The sequence below is a fragment of the Pterocles gutturalis genome, unplaced genomic scaffold (assembly GCF_000699245.1).
Source record: "Pterocles gutturalis isolate BGI_N339 unplaced genomic scaffold, ASM69924v1 scaffold13003, whole genome shotgun sequence".
Classification (NCBI taxonomy): Eukaryota; Metazoa; Chordata; class Aves; order Pterocliformes; family Pteroclidae; genus Pterocles; species Pterocles gutturalis.
In genome coordinates, this window is record NW_010120625.1 from 14367 (window position 1) to 30736 (window position 16370).

Sequence of the window (16370 nt, forward strand, 5' to 3'; positions counted from 1 at the left end):
TACACGTTTAGTCACGATTAAAGCCAGGAATCTGTTTGAAAACATCAATGAGAACCAAGGTAAAGTCTGGAGGTAAAATCACGCAGCTGAACGGGAAATGGGGGAGGGTATTTCCATCTCCAGCCTCCCCTCGGGGCTGGGTGTTGGCAGGTCGCCCACTGGTGCTGCTCGGTTCCTGCCAAGTTGGTTTGGGAGTTTCCTCCAACGCCAAGCGAATGGGTCGGTTCTTCCTGCAGAGCGGCTGGAGCAGCAGACGGCAACTTGGCAGAGTCTCCAAGGAAGAATGAATGAATCTACCTGAACGAAGAATCTGCCACCCTTGGGGCAGCAGGTTGTTAGCGGAGAGGAGCTGAAAACTCGGGTAAGGAAAATGCTCCTTACAAAACATTTCCAGCAGCTCTGAATCCAGATGTTCATCTACAGGACTAAGAGCAGCAAAAAAAGCTCTCAGGTTTCTTCTGCAGGTGTGTCTCAGCCCTCTCTAGCAGGGATTTCCGCTGCTCGGTGAGTTCATCCACCCACAGCCTCCTGCCACCTCCACCAACGCTGCAAGAGGCTCACGGGCACAAATGACGCAGTGGAAGTCCTTGGATCTTGGAACCTGATGATCGTTATGGTCCCTTCCCACCCAAACCACTCCATGACTCTGACACAGACGCGTGGCCAGTAAGGTGACGTTCCCCAGTTTGTTTCAAAGAATCCCAACCAGCAACCGAGGAGCAAAACTTCATCTTTGCATGTCCAGGTCTGTCATGAAAGCGCTGGACTATTAACACTCCAAGACTTACACGTCAAATAAATACATCACAGCTGTCCTCAGAACGGGGAAGTGAGGACGATGCGTAGGATATGACACAGGTTCTTGGCGCTTGAGGACTCCCCAAGCACCTCTAACAAACTTTCACCGAGGAGCCGGAGGAAAAGCAACTATTCTGCTTCCTAGGCAAGATCCGTTGGGATGGGATAGAAGCAGCAGAGAGGTTTCCCTTCAAACTCTCCAAGGGGCTCTGAATTCTCACCTTCACAAAAATCCCAAACCAGGGAACGGTCAGACTCGGCAAACGGCAACATCCTCGTCCTAAGTCTGTATGCCATGAGCCAGCAGCAGACGCCCCGCTGCGGCGGGAGCCAGAAGCGCCGCACCTCGTCCAGCCGGAGCGGAGACGGTGGTGGGAAAGTCAATCTATTGACTCGCTTTAATCAAATTTGAAAAAGAGATGTCCTGACTAATTATCACAGCGCCACACTCCCCCAGCACACGCTGAAAGGGATCACCGGGGACAGACGGCCGGGGTGATGACGGTGGGGCTGAAGCAATGCGGTATTATGTGGAGCAGGGATATGAATATATTAGAAATCAAGTTTTATTAGTCCCCCTGTGAATACAACAATGCATTTAATCTTGTTACATTTTCAGGCTCAATAGCAGCTTGTAAGTAAGAGCTACTCTAATGATATGCCATGATTCCCCCCTTCATCTGTTCCCAATTTGCCATTTCTCTCTTTCACAGGATGGTTTTTCATTCTGCTGCTGAGTGAATAGACCCCAGTCGTCAATACAGCATACAACAGATCGAAATACAATATTATTGCAGTCTAAAAAAAAGAGACTATAATTTATCACACTCCCAATTTAATTTCAGCAAAACCCAAAACAATGTCAGCATTTTTCGTCTGCAAGTGCACAGCGAACCCAGGAGCTCTGACTGATCAAGGACAGCCAGCTCAAGCATCTCCATCGCACGATGCCCAACTCTTACCTTCCTCTGCACGGAGCGTCACTCTGCATCTGCTGATTGAATTGGGTTTTGTTACCGCAGAGGTTCATGCAGTTGGATGAGATGCTTCACACTTTCATGGTTATCTTAAAATCCCACCAATTTACCCTTCTGCTCTTGGCCCAACCATACGCTGAGCAGAGATCTTATCCCAGGACGAAAGCTCCAGCTCCTGCAGCTTTCCGTTGCCATATCCTACATTTTTGATTATGACACCCCAGACTCTTCAGCTTCTTCAGCAGCAGCCTACATAAGACCTGCCAAAATATTTCTGGCTAATAACCTATCAAGTCTTCTTTTGGAATGGTTTTTGGTCAAGGAGTTGACAACTGAAAAAAAAAAATTCTCCTTCACTGTGGGCTACTCAATCAGGTTACCCCATGCCAGGTGGTGCCACTCTATTTTAAACTCTAATTTCTACAACATTCAACTCGTACAGTAAAGCCTTCAGTTCCAATTCCCATAAGCACCTTCACAGAAGTACAACATTTGACAGTCCCAATCCCTTAGAACATCAAAACGGTTTAAAGGTGAGACTGCAACCCAGGGACTTCAAAGCAGGGCTCTTAGTGTTGCCATTAAGCACAAACGGTTGCTTTTTAAATCAATGACAGTAATTTTTTTATGCCCAGTGGATGTTCCTCTTCCTGAGGTGAGGCACAGTCACACCAACACCTCATTTCTCCATCCTTTGATATTAGGAATACCTCCACCCTTGGTGATATCCACACCTCAACAGGACAAGTCACGGAACCACAGAATCACAGGAGGGTTTGGGCTGGAAGGGACCTTAAAAGCCATCTCCTTCCACCCCCTGCCACGGGCAGGGACATCTCCCACTAGCCCAGGTTACCCAAGCCTCCTCCAGGAAATAAAACAAGCCAAAAACATTTGCCAGTGACACCTGGTGGCAGCTCCATTTTTCACTTTAGAGCTTGGCATGACTACCTCCAAGGATGGAGATCCCACAACCTTGCTTCAGGGTTTGAGGACCCTCACAGGAGAAAAAAAAAAATTTCCTGTGTTTGGATGGAATTTCATTTGCCATCACAGGGTGCTACCATGCAGAGTCTTAACACAGGAGACCTTTCTCCTTGCAGCTCTTACCTGGCTGTGGGGGGTGAGGTGGTGGCATCTGGTGGTGCATCATGGGGTAGGGCGGGGGCTGCTGGTGGGGCAGTAAGCCAGGGTGTGCCGGTGCCCCCAGGGGGTTCATCCCAGGCCCCCCGGAGTGCTGGTGGGACTGCTGCGGGTTCTGGCCGTGCTGCTGCTCCATTTGCTGCCGAGCCCTTAACTCGGCGTATTTCAGCTGCTCCATGTGGAAATTCTGGCGTTCCGTCAGCAGCTGTTGCCTCTGCTGCTCTAACTATGGCAAAAACCGGGGAAAAAAGGCAAAGGGAAGAAAACAGTTAAGAACTATGCATTTAAAACCTGTTTCTGCAAATCCAGCGCCTCTCCTACTGACACCCATCTGATCTGTGGCAGGTTTTGGTGACGGGTCCAGGCCATTCTCCAGCTGGAACCGATGAACTCGCCCCGTTTTGTCCGGAAGGATCTCCCATAACACAACCATCGCTCAACGAGCCCCATGCAGACCATCCAGCCTTAACACGGGTCTAAAAGAAACGACCTTCTTCTTTCAATCACGCTGGAACGAGGGTGAAGGGGAAACAAAAACGATTTTCTAGGGAAGGACCAAAGCAGAACGTGGGCAGCAGCACGAGCTCAGGGATTATGGGCAAGATCCTACCTCTGTAATTTTATTTTAATGCAGGACCTGGACATCACGATAGCTGGACGGCAATGATTTGCACTATTAAGAAGAGTATTAAATAAATAACTCACATAATTTAGGCCAATTAACATAAAACAGGCTGCTTTGTTTAATTATGAAGCCATGTAGAGAGTAAGCGAGCCCCAAATAAAAAGAAGCAACAGAAAATATTTCTTACTGTTGGGCATTTATACGATTGATTACTGTTGGCTTAAGGCAGTGTACGGCATTTCACTTATTCTGGAAATCACAACGCTCTTCCACACCTACCACTCCTAAGCAATGGGATATATATGGATTTGTGTGACTGGTTTACAAATATTTAATGAGCATTTTCAGATATATTCCATAATTTATCTGAAAAGCAGGTTGCCAAGGAAACTAAACTTCCACCTAGCAGAAGTTCTCCAGACCTCCCAAAGCTGCATCGACACTTTGTGTTAGCGGCGTGAGCGCCGACACAAGCGGGGATGGAAACAGAACACTACAGAGCACGCACTCACCCATGGGACCAGACGGGGCCGGAGCCTAATGAATTATACATCCTCCTTGCTGGGGCTGGTGCTCAAGCATGTAGGGACCACAATGGGATTATTCATGCTGCCACGACTCTTTTTTCCTTGACCAATCTCATACGTTAGCGGGAAGAACTTGATAAAATGAAGAGACCCGTACACCAAGGGGGTAATTGTGCGTGGGTGGAAACAGACGCAGGAGGTGGCAGGCAGCTCCCAGAAGAATGACCGCAAACGGCCCGAAACAAAGGCTCAGGCAAGAAGTACGGCGACACCATATATCCTTCTTATACCTCTTTGTGTTCCTGCTTTGCTCTCTTTGTGGCACCCTGTCCTGCCACAGTTAAAATATACACAAGCATCCCTAACCAGCATTTAGTGTCTGAAAACACACCTTGGGCTTAGGAAAACTTCTCTGCTGCACATTCCCCTCCCCTGAGGATGAGAAAAGAGGAAAAAGCGCTTAACCTATCCTCATACAATAACCATCATTGTACTCCAACTTCACCTAACTCCTCCCTCCCCAGGCACGGGCAGCGGCAGCGTTCATGAGCTGTTATCAATTCTGGGTCAACGAGGCTCCTGCCGACATCCGACCGACGGCATCCCCCGTCAGACACAGAGCTGGCAGCACTGAAATGAAACACTGAACTCAACGTGTTTTGCCTAAAATCGATCACCCTCCAGTCCGCAGCACAGATTTCTCTCGACACTCAGAATCTCTTTACCTTCACTGTAAGAAAAAGCCGGTGGGGCAAATCACAAACGCATCATGTGTAATGGCACTCAGGAATTTTTTGCTTTAATTATTCCACTTAAATATCTACTCTGACAGGTGAAAAGAACAAATTTAACTACCAGAAAGCCAAGGGAAAAATTTATATGCACATTTTTAAATAGGAAAATGTCACATGCCTCAAAATTAAAAAAAAAACCCAAACCCTGTCACTAAGAGAATATATCCCCCAAAGAAGGAAATCTAGAGAGAACCTTTTCAGAACAGTTAGGTCCATTTCTCGAGCTGCCAATCAGTGTCAGAGGCAAACACCACACTGACATGGTCGAGGATGCTGAGCTATCTAGAAATTCCAGCTGACATTCTGCCACAGCCAAAGACCAGCGTTTGTCAACCTCCATCGGCGTGATTAACGCCAAAGCGAGGGCGCAGATTCCACTGAATCCACGTGGCAGGGCCAAGGTGAAAACCTCTGGGGTGATGAGCCGGTATCTTCAGCACATCTGGAGTAATTGCGTATTGACAAAAATGAGGAAGCTACAGGACAGATAAATAATTTTTAAAAATGACCACTCTGAGGAAAATGAGGTTTGGGGTCATCTTTACAATAGCTGGAGAGAAACCGCTTCTCTGAAAGCCTGATGTACGAGATGAAAGAACACCTCATACCTGATGGGCAATCCAGCCACCGCCAGCCAGGCAGCACCGGCCGTGTCACACCCTCACTTAGGGACACCCAGGTCTGCAGTAAGGTGTTAAATAAGGGATAAAAACAGTTCATCCCTGTTGGGGATGCTCCGCACAGATGCTCCCGCAGTGTCACCACCCTCTCCAGCCGGCCAGACCTCAACCAAGACCCATGTCCAGCCTCCCAGGACTGAGGACAGACATTAACAACCTTCTTGAGCAGCTGGTCCAGCTCCTCCTCATCCTCCGTCACACTTCATCATTAGATTTGTCAATTCAGCTTGGTTCTTTGTACTTTTTTGGTCCCTATGAGCAACCCCCTTTTCCCATCTCCTGACATCATTGCCTCCTTCCCTTCTCTTGAAGCTCCTGTTGTCCTCTCCAGCTCCAGAAATCCCATCATGGAACCACAGGATGGTTTGGGTGGGAAGGGACCTTAAAGCCCACCCAGTGCCACCCCCTGCCATGGGCAGGGACACCTCCCACCAGCCCAGGTTGCCCAAAGCCTCATCCAGCCTGGCCTTGAACCCCTCCAGAGATCATAATCCATCACAAAATGAGACGTGTTACTCCTGAGCATCCTTCTGCTACCACATCTCACTTTGAGGACGTTCCCAAGAGCCACTGAGAATGTCCTCCAAAAAAACTGAACTACGTGCTGAAACCCAAACCTTCCGTCTAACCCGGGTCAGGAAGGAAAGGCAGACAGAGATGGCTCCCCTTCCCTTAGGGAAGGAAGTTCTCCACCCATTTCACTGTCTTGACAGGGAAAAGCCATCTCTATGTCAGATATTAGGAAGAAATGTTTTCCAGTGCGGGGGGAGAGGCAGAGCCCCAGGGAGCCCAGAGAAGCTGTGGATGCCCCATCCCTGGAGGGGTTCAAGGCCAGGCTGGATGAGGCTTTGGGCAACCTGGGCTGGTGGGAGGGGTCCCTGCCCATGGCAGGGGGTGGCCCTGGGTGGGCTTTGAGGTCCCTTCCCACCCAAACCATTCCGTGATCCTACGATATCATTCATGGGATAAAGCCTACAGAAAGGCTCAGGACCAATTCCACACTCATGCTTAGATTACAGGAGTGTGGATTAGGAAGCAAATCCAGGACACCCCCAGTTTGCTGCCTATGATAAAGAGAAGACGCTGGATGCCGACGGAGAGGGCTCCAGTGCTGCTGCCGGGGGTAATCACGAATTCTAGCTGAAGGAGACCCACACAGAGGCGAGGAGCAGCTGCAGGTGCTGGTTTTCCACCTGTTGGCACACACAGATCTTTGCAGTGACTTACTGAATGCAGAATCTCAGGTCATCCCCCCCACTCACCGCCTCTTTCTCTCTGTCCATAATGGTTTCCAGCTCCTCGAAATGGCGAAGTTTTATCTCCAGCTTCTTCATCTGCGTTTCCACCAGCAGGGCCACCAGGGACTTGATCTTTCTTTCCTCCACTGCTGCCAGATGCTGAGGAGAAAACACGTTTTTGCTTTATTTTGTGAAATGCATGCGAAGTGCTTTAAGGCAAGAAATAAGCCAGCTACACCTCATCCACCATCAGCCCTCCCGTTCCACTTCTGGGCAGAAAATGGGGCATTAGGTTATCAATCTTGTGCTCGGAATCAGAAGCCCTTAGAAGATTATTAAGCTTTGAATCAATGAATAGGTGTCAAGGTTTAATACAAGAGGCTTTGGGGATGCTCAGGGCTCAGAGGCGATGCAGCTTTGCCTGGAAGCCTCGCGAGCGCGGCACAACAGAGCGCGCTTTCAGGGGAAACACAGAGGAGCCAGCGAGGGTACATTCCACCGAGTCAGCTGCAGGTCATCTAAAAAGCTTCCACCAAAACACACCCTGGAGGCTTTCACCTGGCACGAGCCGCAAAACCAGGGAGATGACCCCTGCGTGCCTTTGCCATGCAAATATTTTTTGCTCAAGTAAAGGAGGAGCTGTGTATCTAGGCATCTAGTTCAGCACATTCCCATTTTATCCAGCACTAAACCGTAAGTTTTCTCAGCGCAGCAGTTCCGCCTCGGGCTAGGGAGAGCTTGCAGAGAAATCTCTACATTGATATTAGAAGAAACTGTTAAAAAAAAAAAATCTTCATTTTCTTTTTATAACCAGGTTGTGTAGTATTCCTGTTGCAGAAGAAAGCTGAAGGCAAAGCTGTATTTAAACTGCAAAAGCAAACTGTAAAAAAAGGCAAATAGATTCTCTGTAAGGCTTTAGCTTTACCCCATTTACACACAACAAAAATGATACAGGATATATATATATATCTGTGCATATATGTGATCTATGAGACAGCCTAGAAAAGCGTTTCACATTTTCCAAGTGTGAAAGGCATGTTAATGATGCCTGCTATCAGCTTTTTTAAAAGCCTGCTGTTTGAAATGAAAATACACCCAAAGCACCCACCGTGCGTCCCGCTCGAAGCGTCTGTATTAACTGTTCCCCCAGCAGTGTCCGAGCAAAGCCACGGGGCGAGGGGGAAGGAGGGGCGAGGTTTTGAAGTGGAAATGGAAAGGGAAATCCCTGTTGAATTCTCCTCCAAAGCGTGAACATCCTAATTATAGCATTTCCTGCACTATAAAGCTAAAATTCTTCTATAGCACTACTACTACCATAATGAAAGCTGCCAGTAGCCACGTCCCTTCTCCCTCCCAGTATCACCAAAGGAAAAAAAAGCAGGAGATGGCAGGGTGCCTGGCTCTGACACTGAGCAACGCTGAATTCATGCAACTTGTGATTTCAGAACCTGGCTTGGAAGGTAAGAACTAAAAATACCCTCAGATCTCCTGGGGTCATAAACCACATCACGGCAACACCCATCGTCACGCTGCCCTCAGTACATACGATGCAGCTGGGAAAAAAAAGCCTGAAGTTATAGGAATCAAATATCGAGACTGCAAATTCAGCACGACACATGCAACACCTCATTCTGTCCACGATGATGTCCTGGAAATCCATTGGGAGGTAACATGGACCGTGGCACTGAACCCAAGAGCCGTTAAGAACCCCAAACTAGAACTTCAATTAAAAAAAAAAAAGGTAAAGAGAAAGCAGATTTTGAAAAAGATATTCTGAAAGAAGCAAAGGTGGTCTGGTTCCTGCCAAAAGAAAATGAAAGCCAACATGCAACCAGTAATTGTAGGGCAAAGAAAAGCCCTTAGACAGGACGCAGACCCGACAGCTCATATAGAGGCTGCAGACAGACAGACAGACAGAAGTTTAACGATAGGGAGGCAAGAACGTGCTTATAACAGACACACAGTACCTCTTCACACAAGAATCGTGAAGCTGTCTATAAAAAATTGCAGTGCTGGAACTGAACGGTGTGTTGTTTCTATAGACACGGAGTGCAAGCACCGAAGGCTCCTGGGAACTGGGTGGCACGGGGAAAAAGGGACTTGGCACCCAGACCTACGCCCTTGGCATTACAGCCAGACCTATCGAGCACTGAAAAGTCTTTCCCAAAAATGCCAAACACATTTTGGGGTTCTTTCCTAGGGATTTCCATCGAATTCGCAATCGTTAAAGCAGCTGCCTCAATGAAAACTCTGCACTTGGGAGCTCAAGCCGCCGAAACTGAAGATGGCACTTGTGCTCCTTCAAGGTACTGGAGACTGGAACACGAAACTGCCCAGATCTGGAACAAAGGACCATTTCAAGCAGAGTTCTAACGCGAACTGGAAACCAAGCCAATGGGTATTTGTGGAAAACAAACCTTTGCTTTGGTGGCAGCGGAGGCCAGGGCAGCAGCTGCAGCTGTAGCGACGTTTCCTTCCGAGATTTCATGTTCCACTTTCTTCTTCCCAGCCTCGATTTCTTTGTCTTTGCTGGCATCAACGTTCTCCTTGTTCTCTTCTGCCTCCTTTTCCTCTGAAAGAGATTTCCCACCAAGCCCGTTGGGTGCGTTCTCCCCGCATTAACAGCATTGCGTCGGGGCAGGAACTGCACCACGTACGCTGCCGATGTCAAATAAATTCACCCACACCGTCACACTCCTGCGTTACAGCACTGCTACCCATCCAAACGCTGGCAGGGGAGCAACTCTTGTCTAAGAGGAGCTGATCCACCAAACAGGGCAACTTTAAACGCTTTAGTTTCCATCCCATCCATCCATCCATCCATCCACCCCTGCCAGCAGCTCGCTCTCATCAGAACAACGGCAGCTGCAGCTCCCAATCAGCTCCTTATCACATCAAATCCAAACGCTGCCTGTTCGACCTGCTGCTAAAACACTCAATGCCATTTCTGGGAAAGAATTATATACCCCTGTGGTACAAGGGAAACATGTTAAAGAAGAAGAATGTTTTTCTTCTTATTTAACCCCAGTGCTCCTTAGACTGTCAAAGGAAAGGCTCTGCACAACCTCCCGGGGAAACTGAGCAAACAGCTTTACCTCCCAGGGTAGAAGTGAGCAATCCCATTTCTTTGCATCCAAAACGATCCAACAGTGTGTAATACAGGGAAACGAAAATAACTGATACGACCTACACCCACTTTGCTACTGCAATTGCTCCCCCAGTCCCTACAGGCAGTGGAAGAAAGCTCAGCTGAGCTTCAATGACTTCAAGAAAGAATTTAGTGCCTGAACTCTGCGGTGAAATTAAACTGCAATATTTACTACTGAACCATGAAGCAGCCTGATGTGCACGAGGAAATATTTCTGCCCCGGCTGAGCTGATAGTCTCTTCCAACTGCTTTCGGGAAGGCTGGAGGAGCCGCTGGGAACCGTTACCTGGCTTGGGCTCTGCAGCCACTTCGCTGTCTTGCTCTTTTTCTCGATTTCGCTCATTTTCTCCTTCTTGTACTTTATCACCTTCCTCAATGTCAGTCTCTGCTTTGTTTTCAACCTGAATGGGATGAGAGATTGTTTGAAGAATGAGAGCTATAGAAGATGTTCACTGCTAACTTGGTTCATAGCTTTCAAATTCATTTGCTGTCATAAAGGAAGAGACTCGTTGCTGTTGCTGCAGACTCCCCACCACCGCTTCCTGAGCAGGGTGATGCTCCAATTCCAGGTTATTCATTAAATTCCAGCTCGGGTCTGAAACAACCCCAGCCAGTGCCACTATTGCAGACCATCTGGAGAGCTGCGGTGTCTGTAGACACGGGGTTGTAAAGAACAACCACCACCAAACAAGGGCATTCTTGTGGGCATCACCAACAGGCTGAAGGAATTAATTTTGAAGTATCTGATCTTTACGGGCAGGATGCAGCACACCCAACACCACACGTACACAACACACACCTGTAACCACGGGGCAGCCCAGGCGCCTTGGTCCCGTTTGCCCAGCAAACGAAACGTCTCCGTATGGTTTGGGACTGAATCACTCCTGGGACAAGGAGGCACTACAGAGACTGAAAACCATTCCCCACGGACACACACACTGACCTACACAGGCACTGCTGTGTACTGGTCTTGCCAGGCGTCTCAGAACGCAGTAACTGAGGTTCCTAAGCCTCGGAAGCATCTTTTCATAAGCCCTGGGCAGAGCCAAGCTTACCTTCTCCGACTGCTGCCCATCTGTCTCCGTCTCCATCTTTTCTTCTTCAGCTCCATCTGAGAAAACACAAACGAGTGTTTAGGATTAACAGAGCATCCAATTCCCATACTCAATATTTTTCTCAGGGTTAACTAAAATTTTCTGTTCTCCCCGACAGTGGTTTAAAGAACGCCACACAACACAAACTCCTGGAAGACTCAAAGCTGCTCCCACTAATTTCAGTTTTAAATAATCAAGTTTACTTGCAAGTTTAAGTTGAACTGGTTTTGCTTTTCAGCCCAACAAGCAGGACACGACATTATATTATCCATGCTCTGCTGAAGCCCCCAGTTACCCACCAAATCTATCAATTTCAGCCGCATAAAGGACGGTCCAAGGCACAGCTCTGCAGCACTCAAACCACACAGTGATTCCACTGGCGAGGCGCAGGATCATAAAACGTTTTTCCCAATAGAGCCGGTTTGATTCTGGAGACGGTTGTCAGTGACGTGATTAACCTTAATTACGGCGCTGTCAGACCTGTCATTCTTCCTCAGCACAAGATCCCCTGAGCTGCTTTCGATGAAAGCTCTGCCCAGAGGCACTGGCACATGCTGCAGGTCAACCGAAGACTTAAATCCCGTTTTCCAGGTGGTGCAAACGCCAGAATCCTCCAACGCAGTCTTCAAAATAATCATTCAACACCAGAGGAACACTGAACACCCGTAAAATCGTTAAAGCCCTGACACTGTTCTTAAACCCGAAGGACCTCTCGCTATTTCTGGCCCCGAAACCACCGGTGCTCCAGGCAGCGAGCGGCTATCCTCCGCACCGGTTTGACACCAAACCTCATTTCCCACCCTTCCTACCTGCTGCTCTGCGTGGGCGTGACGACCACCCGGTTCTCCAGCCCTGTAGGTGATTCGTGCAGTTCCTCCAAACACATCTGTCCCCAAACCTCTCTGAAATTGTACCCGAGCCCTCAGAAATGCACCCAAAGCACAAGTTCGAGTCTGAACTGAGCCATGAAGCTTCTTAAGCCAAAGAAACTGGCCCGATGGCACAGTCCCAGGGCAGATGTTCCTGCTCTCACTCAGACCTCCATCGTTCATTCTCTTGCGGTAATGACACCAATACTCGTGGGTTTGGACTGAAGAGGGGATGAATGAAATGATCCAATTCAGATCCTACCCCTTTCTTCGCCCTCTCACTTTGAACAAGCTGCACTGCAGCTCCCCAGGAGCCCAACCACGGCCACCTGGTTCGGTGCTAAGGGATGGACCACGGCTCAGCACAAGAGCCGGCTGTTGGTTAGATACAAACCAAGGAAAGAAAATAAACTACCAGCTGAAAGCTCTGAGTTCCCTCTGCATCCAAATTCACAGAATCCCAGGATGGTTTGGGTGGGAAGGGACCTTAAAGCCCACCCAGTGCCACCCCCTGCCCTGGGCAGGGACACCTCCCACTAGCTCAGGTTGCCCAAAGCCTCATCCAGCCTGGTCCTGAACCCCTCCAGGGATGGGGCACGCACGGCTCTCTGGACACACCTGGACACCCATTAGAGCACAGCAAGAGCCGCTGAGCGACTCCTGCTGCAGAGAAATCAGCAGGACACCCCTGAAAGACTAACTCCTTCCTTTAGAAAAATTTGTCTCAAAGGAGAAAAAAAAGTCCGAGCACACACAGCATCTCACAGTAAGGAAGAGGGAGCGGCCCTTGGACTCTCCCTTGTGTCAGACCCTCTCCAAAGAAATTGTTTTATATCACACGGGGACACTTCCAGCTACAGAGTGAGTCGGAAGGTACGGCCGTGTGACAGCAGGATTACTGCAAACACCCTGATTTAACTTGGGTTTTCCAGTCCCGGCTGTAATAACAGATGTCATTTTAAAATCAGGATGACAACTTTAGGCGGGCTGCAGTCCGTGGGTTTTGAAAACTGTTTTCTCGGATTAGCGGTGGAGCCTGTATCCGCAGTGACAGCGCGGCGGCTCTGCAGCTCCTGTCCTGCAGCCTGCGCATCGCGGGGACCACGCCGAAACGCTGCTGCTTGTGCGAGGAAAAGGAAAATGACAGCTGTCGAGTGGTAGTTTGGAGGTTAAATAAGTTTACCTGGGTTGAAGCAGGTTTTTGCTTCTAAATTACAGGCGATTGGAGCTTCCTCAAAATAATTAAGAGTCTTGTAAAAATTCAGATATGAAAGGATGGGAAAAAAAACCCAAAACGTTTCTGCCTCTGCATGAGGATGGTAGGAATGACTCCTGCCTTTCAGGTGGATACAAACACAACCGAACTGATCGCCCTAGACGATCTAATGAAAACACCCAACGGACGGTGCAAACAGAGTTCATTAATTCACGTCCCTGTTACAAAAAGGGAAGAGTTAACTTTAGTGAGAAGAAAGAGCCTGAATCCCCCTCCTACGGCACCAGGGATGCTCTTCAAACCTCCTCAGCAGGTCTGGCACTAACCCTGCAGGCTGCGGGGAACCAAAATTAACAAGATTTCTTCTATCAGCAAGAGCCAAGACATCTTCCAAGAGGGAGAATCCACTTGCAGACCAGGAGACATTCCCTCTCCAAACCGAAGCTGCAAATATTTGCTGTCTCTATGGAAGCTTGTTCTGTTTGCATATTGTCTCCAAGAACGCCGAGCCTCCTCTTCCAATACATCAGGGACTTCTGATGAAGCCCAGTGACTTTACAGAGAGGTTAAATTGCCCTTACGTCAAGAAGTAAAACTACAAAATATTTCCACAGTTAAGAATGTGCTGCGTTACCAGCGGACAGACACTTGCGGCGTGCGCAGATACGTAACCTCTAGTGTCATCAGAAGAACAATCAGCAAAACTCCGGGTAGAAATGCAGAGAATCGCGGAGTTTCAGCTCAGCAAATAATTTAAAGCTGCCCTCAAGACATCCTACTCTCCTTTGTTTTCACTAAGGCAACACACCCAACCTGCCAAGAGTCAGCCTCGAATATTCATATTTAATTGAGAGGAAACAAGCTCTAGCTGTGGAAAACCCTGGATCATTACCCTATTATCTAACCCACAATTTACACTTTCCACAGCCAGCAGAGCTCCCTCCGTTTCTGCTCCGCGCAGCTTGTAGAGCACAAGAACCACGTGGGCTCCCGCGGGGAGGGCTGGAGGGTTCCCCCAGAGCCGGCGCAGCTTCCGTGCGAGCCGCACGCGTGCATCGCAGGATGGATGGGCTCAGTCCTCCCGCGGCGCAGGACGAGCTCCGACGCACCTGGATGCACGCAAAGCGAGCAGAGCACTCGGCGGCTGCTCGTTTTAGCCACGCTTGCAGGATTGCGGAGCGAAAGCACGCCCCGGGGACCACAAGAGAAATCATCCTGCCAAAGATGAAGCCAAATGGCTTCTCCCCTGTACTATAGCTGCGTGCAGTTTCCTAGTGTGTGTAGTTGAGAATGACACAAAATCAGCCATAAAATGTTGAATTTACCCATCCATTTAAATCGCTCACAGTCGTCGCAGAGCCTATAAACGAGCCGCCCATCCCCTCGGCGCTGTCACCAATGAGCTACGGCTTGACGCACCCATCCCCTTGTGCCAGTGGAAACACTTTCGGTGAAATACTTGTCAGAATAAAACCTAAAATGCAGAAGTAACTGCCTCCAACACAGGCACGTCGGGGACTGCCTCGCGCCTCGTTCCGTGCACACGCATGTAGTGAATCACCTTTGGAAAAGCCACTATGAAAGCACACCCACCCAGCGAAGGCTGAACTGAAACTACGAAGTGTCACCGGTGTATGGAGTATTTCCCTTCTCTGCAGCGCAATCGCCAGCCCGAAGAGCTGGGGTCCCCTGGTTGCCCGCCTCAGCTCATTTTTACTGGAAGAGATGCAGAGCATCCTCCCCTCCCGCACTCGATAACCTACAGCGGGCACTATCCTGGAAAGCAAAAGACAGCGTCTATCCACAGCTCCCGAACCTCTGGAGCCTCCTCCTGGCTCTGCTGAAGCCTCACTAGATCAGTTTGAAGGGAACCATCATCAGCTTTTAGAAAAACCAACAACAAAGACTGAAAAGAGGAGATTCTTGGATATTAACGGAAGCCTCTGTAATCTGTTCCAGGAATATTTTCCCCTTTGCATTCCACATTACCTATAACTCACCAATATTAAGAGTTTTTACATTATTATGGAGCTATGATATAGTTTTATTTCTAAAATACAACAACTGATGAACTTTAATGATAGCACAGAACCCTCAGCAGATATATTTAGCTCTCCATGCCGACATTTAAATATAAAATTCCAGGTCTAGCCCTGCAAGGACACAGCTCCGTGTCCGCAGCTGCGTACCCCAACGTACCGCCCACACCTCTGCCCGTGCCCGCTGCGGACTCCCCCGTGCCCTCCCGTGCACAGCTGCTTTGGAGCCGGGAGGCACCGCAGATTGTGGAGTGACCCAGTTCGCTCTCTGCAAGCAGCTCCCCCAGGCAGAACCATCTGCTGCTGCCCTAATTCACTCCATTAGCCCCAGCCCCATACAAATCGCATTAACCATCACAGGACGGCACAACTGCGAGGACGCGCTACACGGCTCATTGAGAGATCGTCGTGCTACGGTCAGCCGCTGCCCAGCTCCCCTTAGGAACCCACAAGCACTTCCCAATCTCTGCTGGCAACCTGGGCACAAGCTCTCCCAGAGCACGGGCTGGCCACCGGCCCAGTGACATCCCCAGGGATGGAGCAACCGTGAACTTCCACGGCTGCGCGGCAGGGTTAGGGATCACGGCTCAGAGCAGCATCCCTGTACAGAGGTCCTTCACACGTACCTACCCAAGGGAAAGCTGGGCTCGGAGAACATGGAAAAAGGGAAACAAATCCCCAGTAAGAAAAATTTAACTTAAGCTAAGCTGATTTTAAAATAGCTATCAAATTAAACTCAGTCCCAGATGGAATAGCTCTTAGTTTTTTGGGTTTTTTTTAATACTGGACTTTAAAACGAAGCCCAAAGCCTTGCCCTTTGAACAGAGCTGTGATGCTTGCTGTCAGCTCTGCACAGCAGAGCCCTGCGGAACAGGGAGCAGCAGATACCCCCGGTGCTGGTGTTCCCCTTTCAGCACACACCCCCCACCTTCCCAAAGCACTGCGCTGCCTCCCGCCCAAGCCCATCCCACCGACAGCAGAACCAAAAGTTGCAACAGAAGGACTGAGTGGTCTGTTAACTTCTATTTTAAACATAGCTTCAAGAATTAAGCAGTACTTTTACATCTAATTTAGAAGCATAGTTTTAAAACAGACTTTAAGTACCACAAATAGTCGAGCTGCATCTTCGCCTGCAGGACAAGCAGTTGGCAGCGGACACCCAGGTCCCTTGCGATCCCATCACACAACGCGGCCCCTCACTGCCGTCTCCGGACAGGGTGAC

General features: G+C 49.1%; 1 protein-coding gene across 1 annotated transcript in view; it reads right to left on the bottom strand.

The window, feature by feature from the left end:
* SMARCC1 (SWI/SNF related, matrix associated, actin dependent regulator of chromatin, subfamily c, member 1) overlaps window positions 1-16370 on the bottom strand; it is a 65846-nt gene that overhangs the window by 8448 nt on the left and 41028 nt on the right. The window contains exons 21-25 of the mRNA XM_010076978.1: window positions 10986-11041; window positions 10217-10331; window positions 9200-9354; window positions 6807-6941; window positions 2886-3144 (exon numbers count right to left, since the gene is read on the bottom strand). Of these exons, the coding sequence (XP_010075280.1) occupies window positions 2886-3144; window positions 6807-6941; window positions 9200-9354; window positions 10217-10331; window positions 10986-11041 (720 nt within the window). The remainder of the gene's footprint in view (window positions 1-2885; window positions 3145-6806; window positions 6942-9199; window positions 9355-10216; window positions 10332-10985; window positions 11042-16370) is intronic.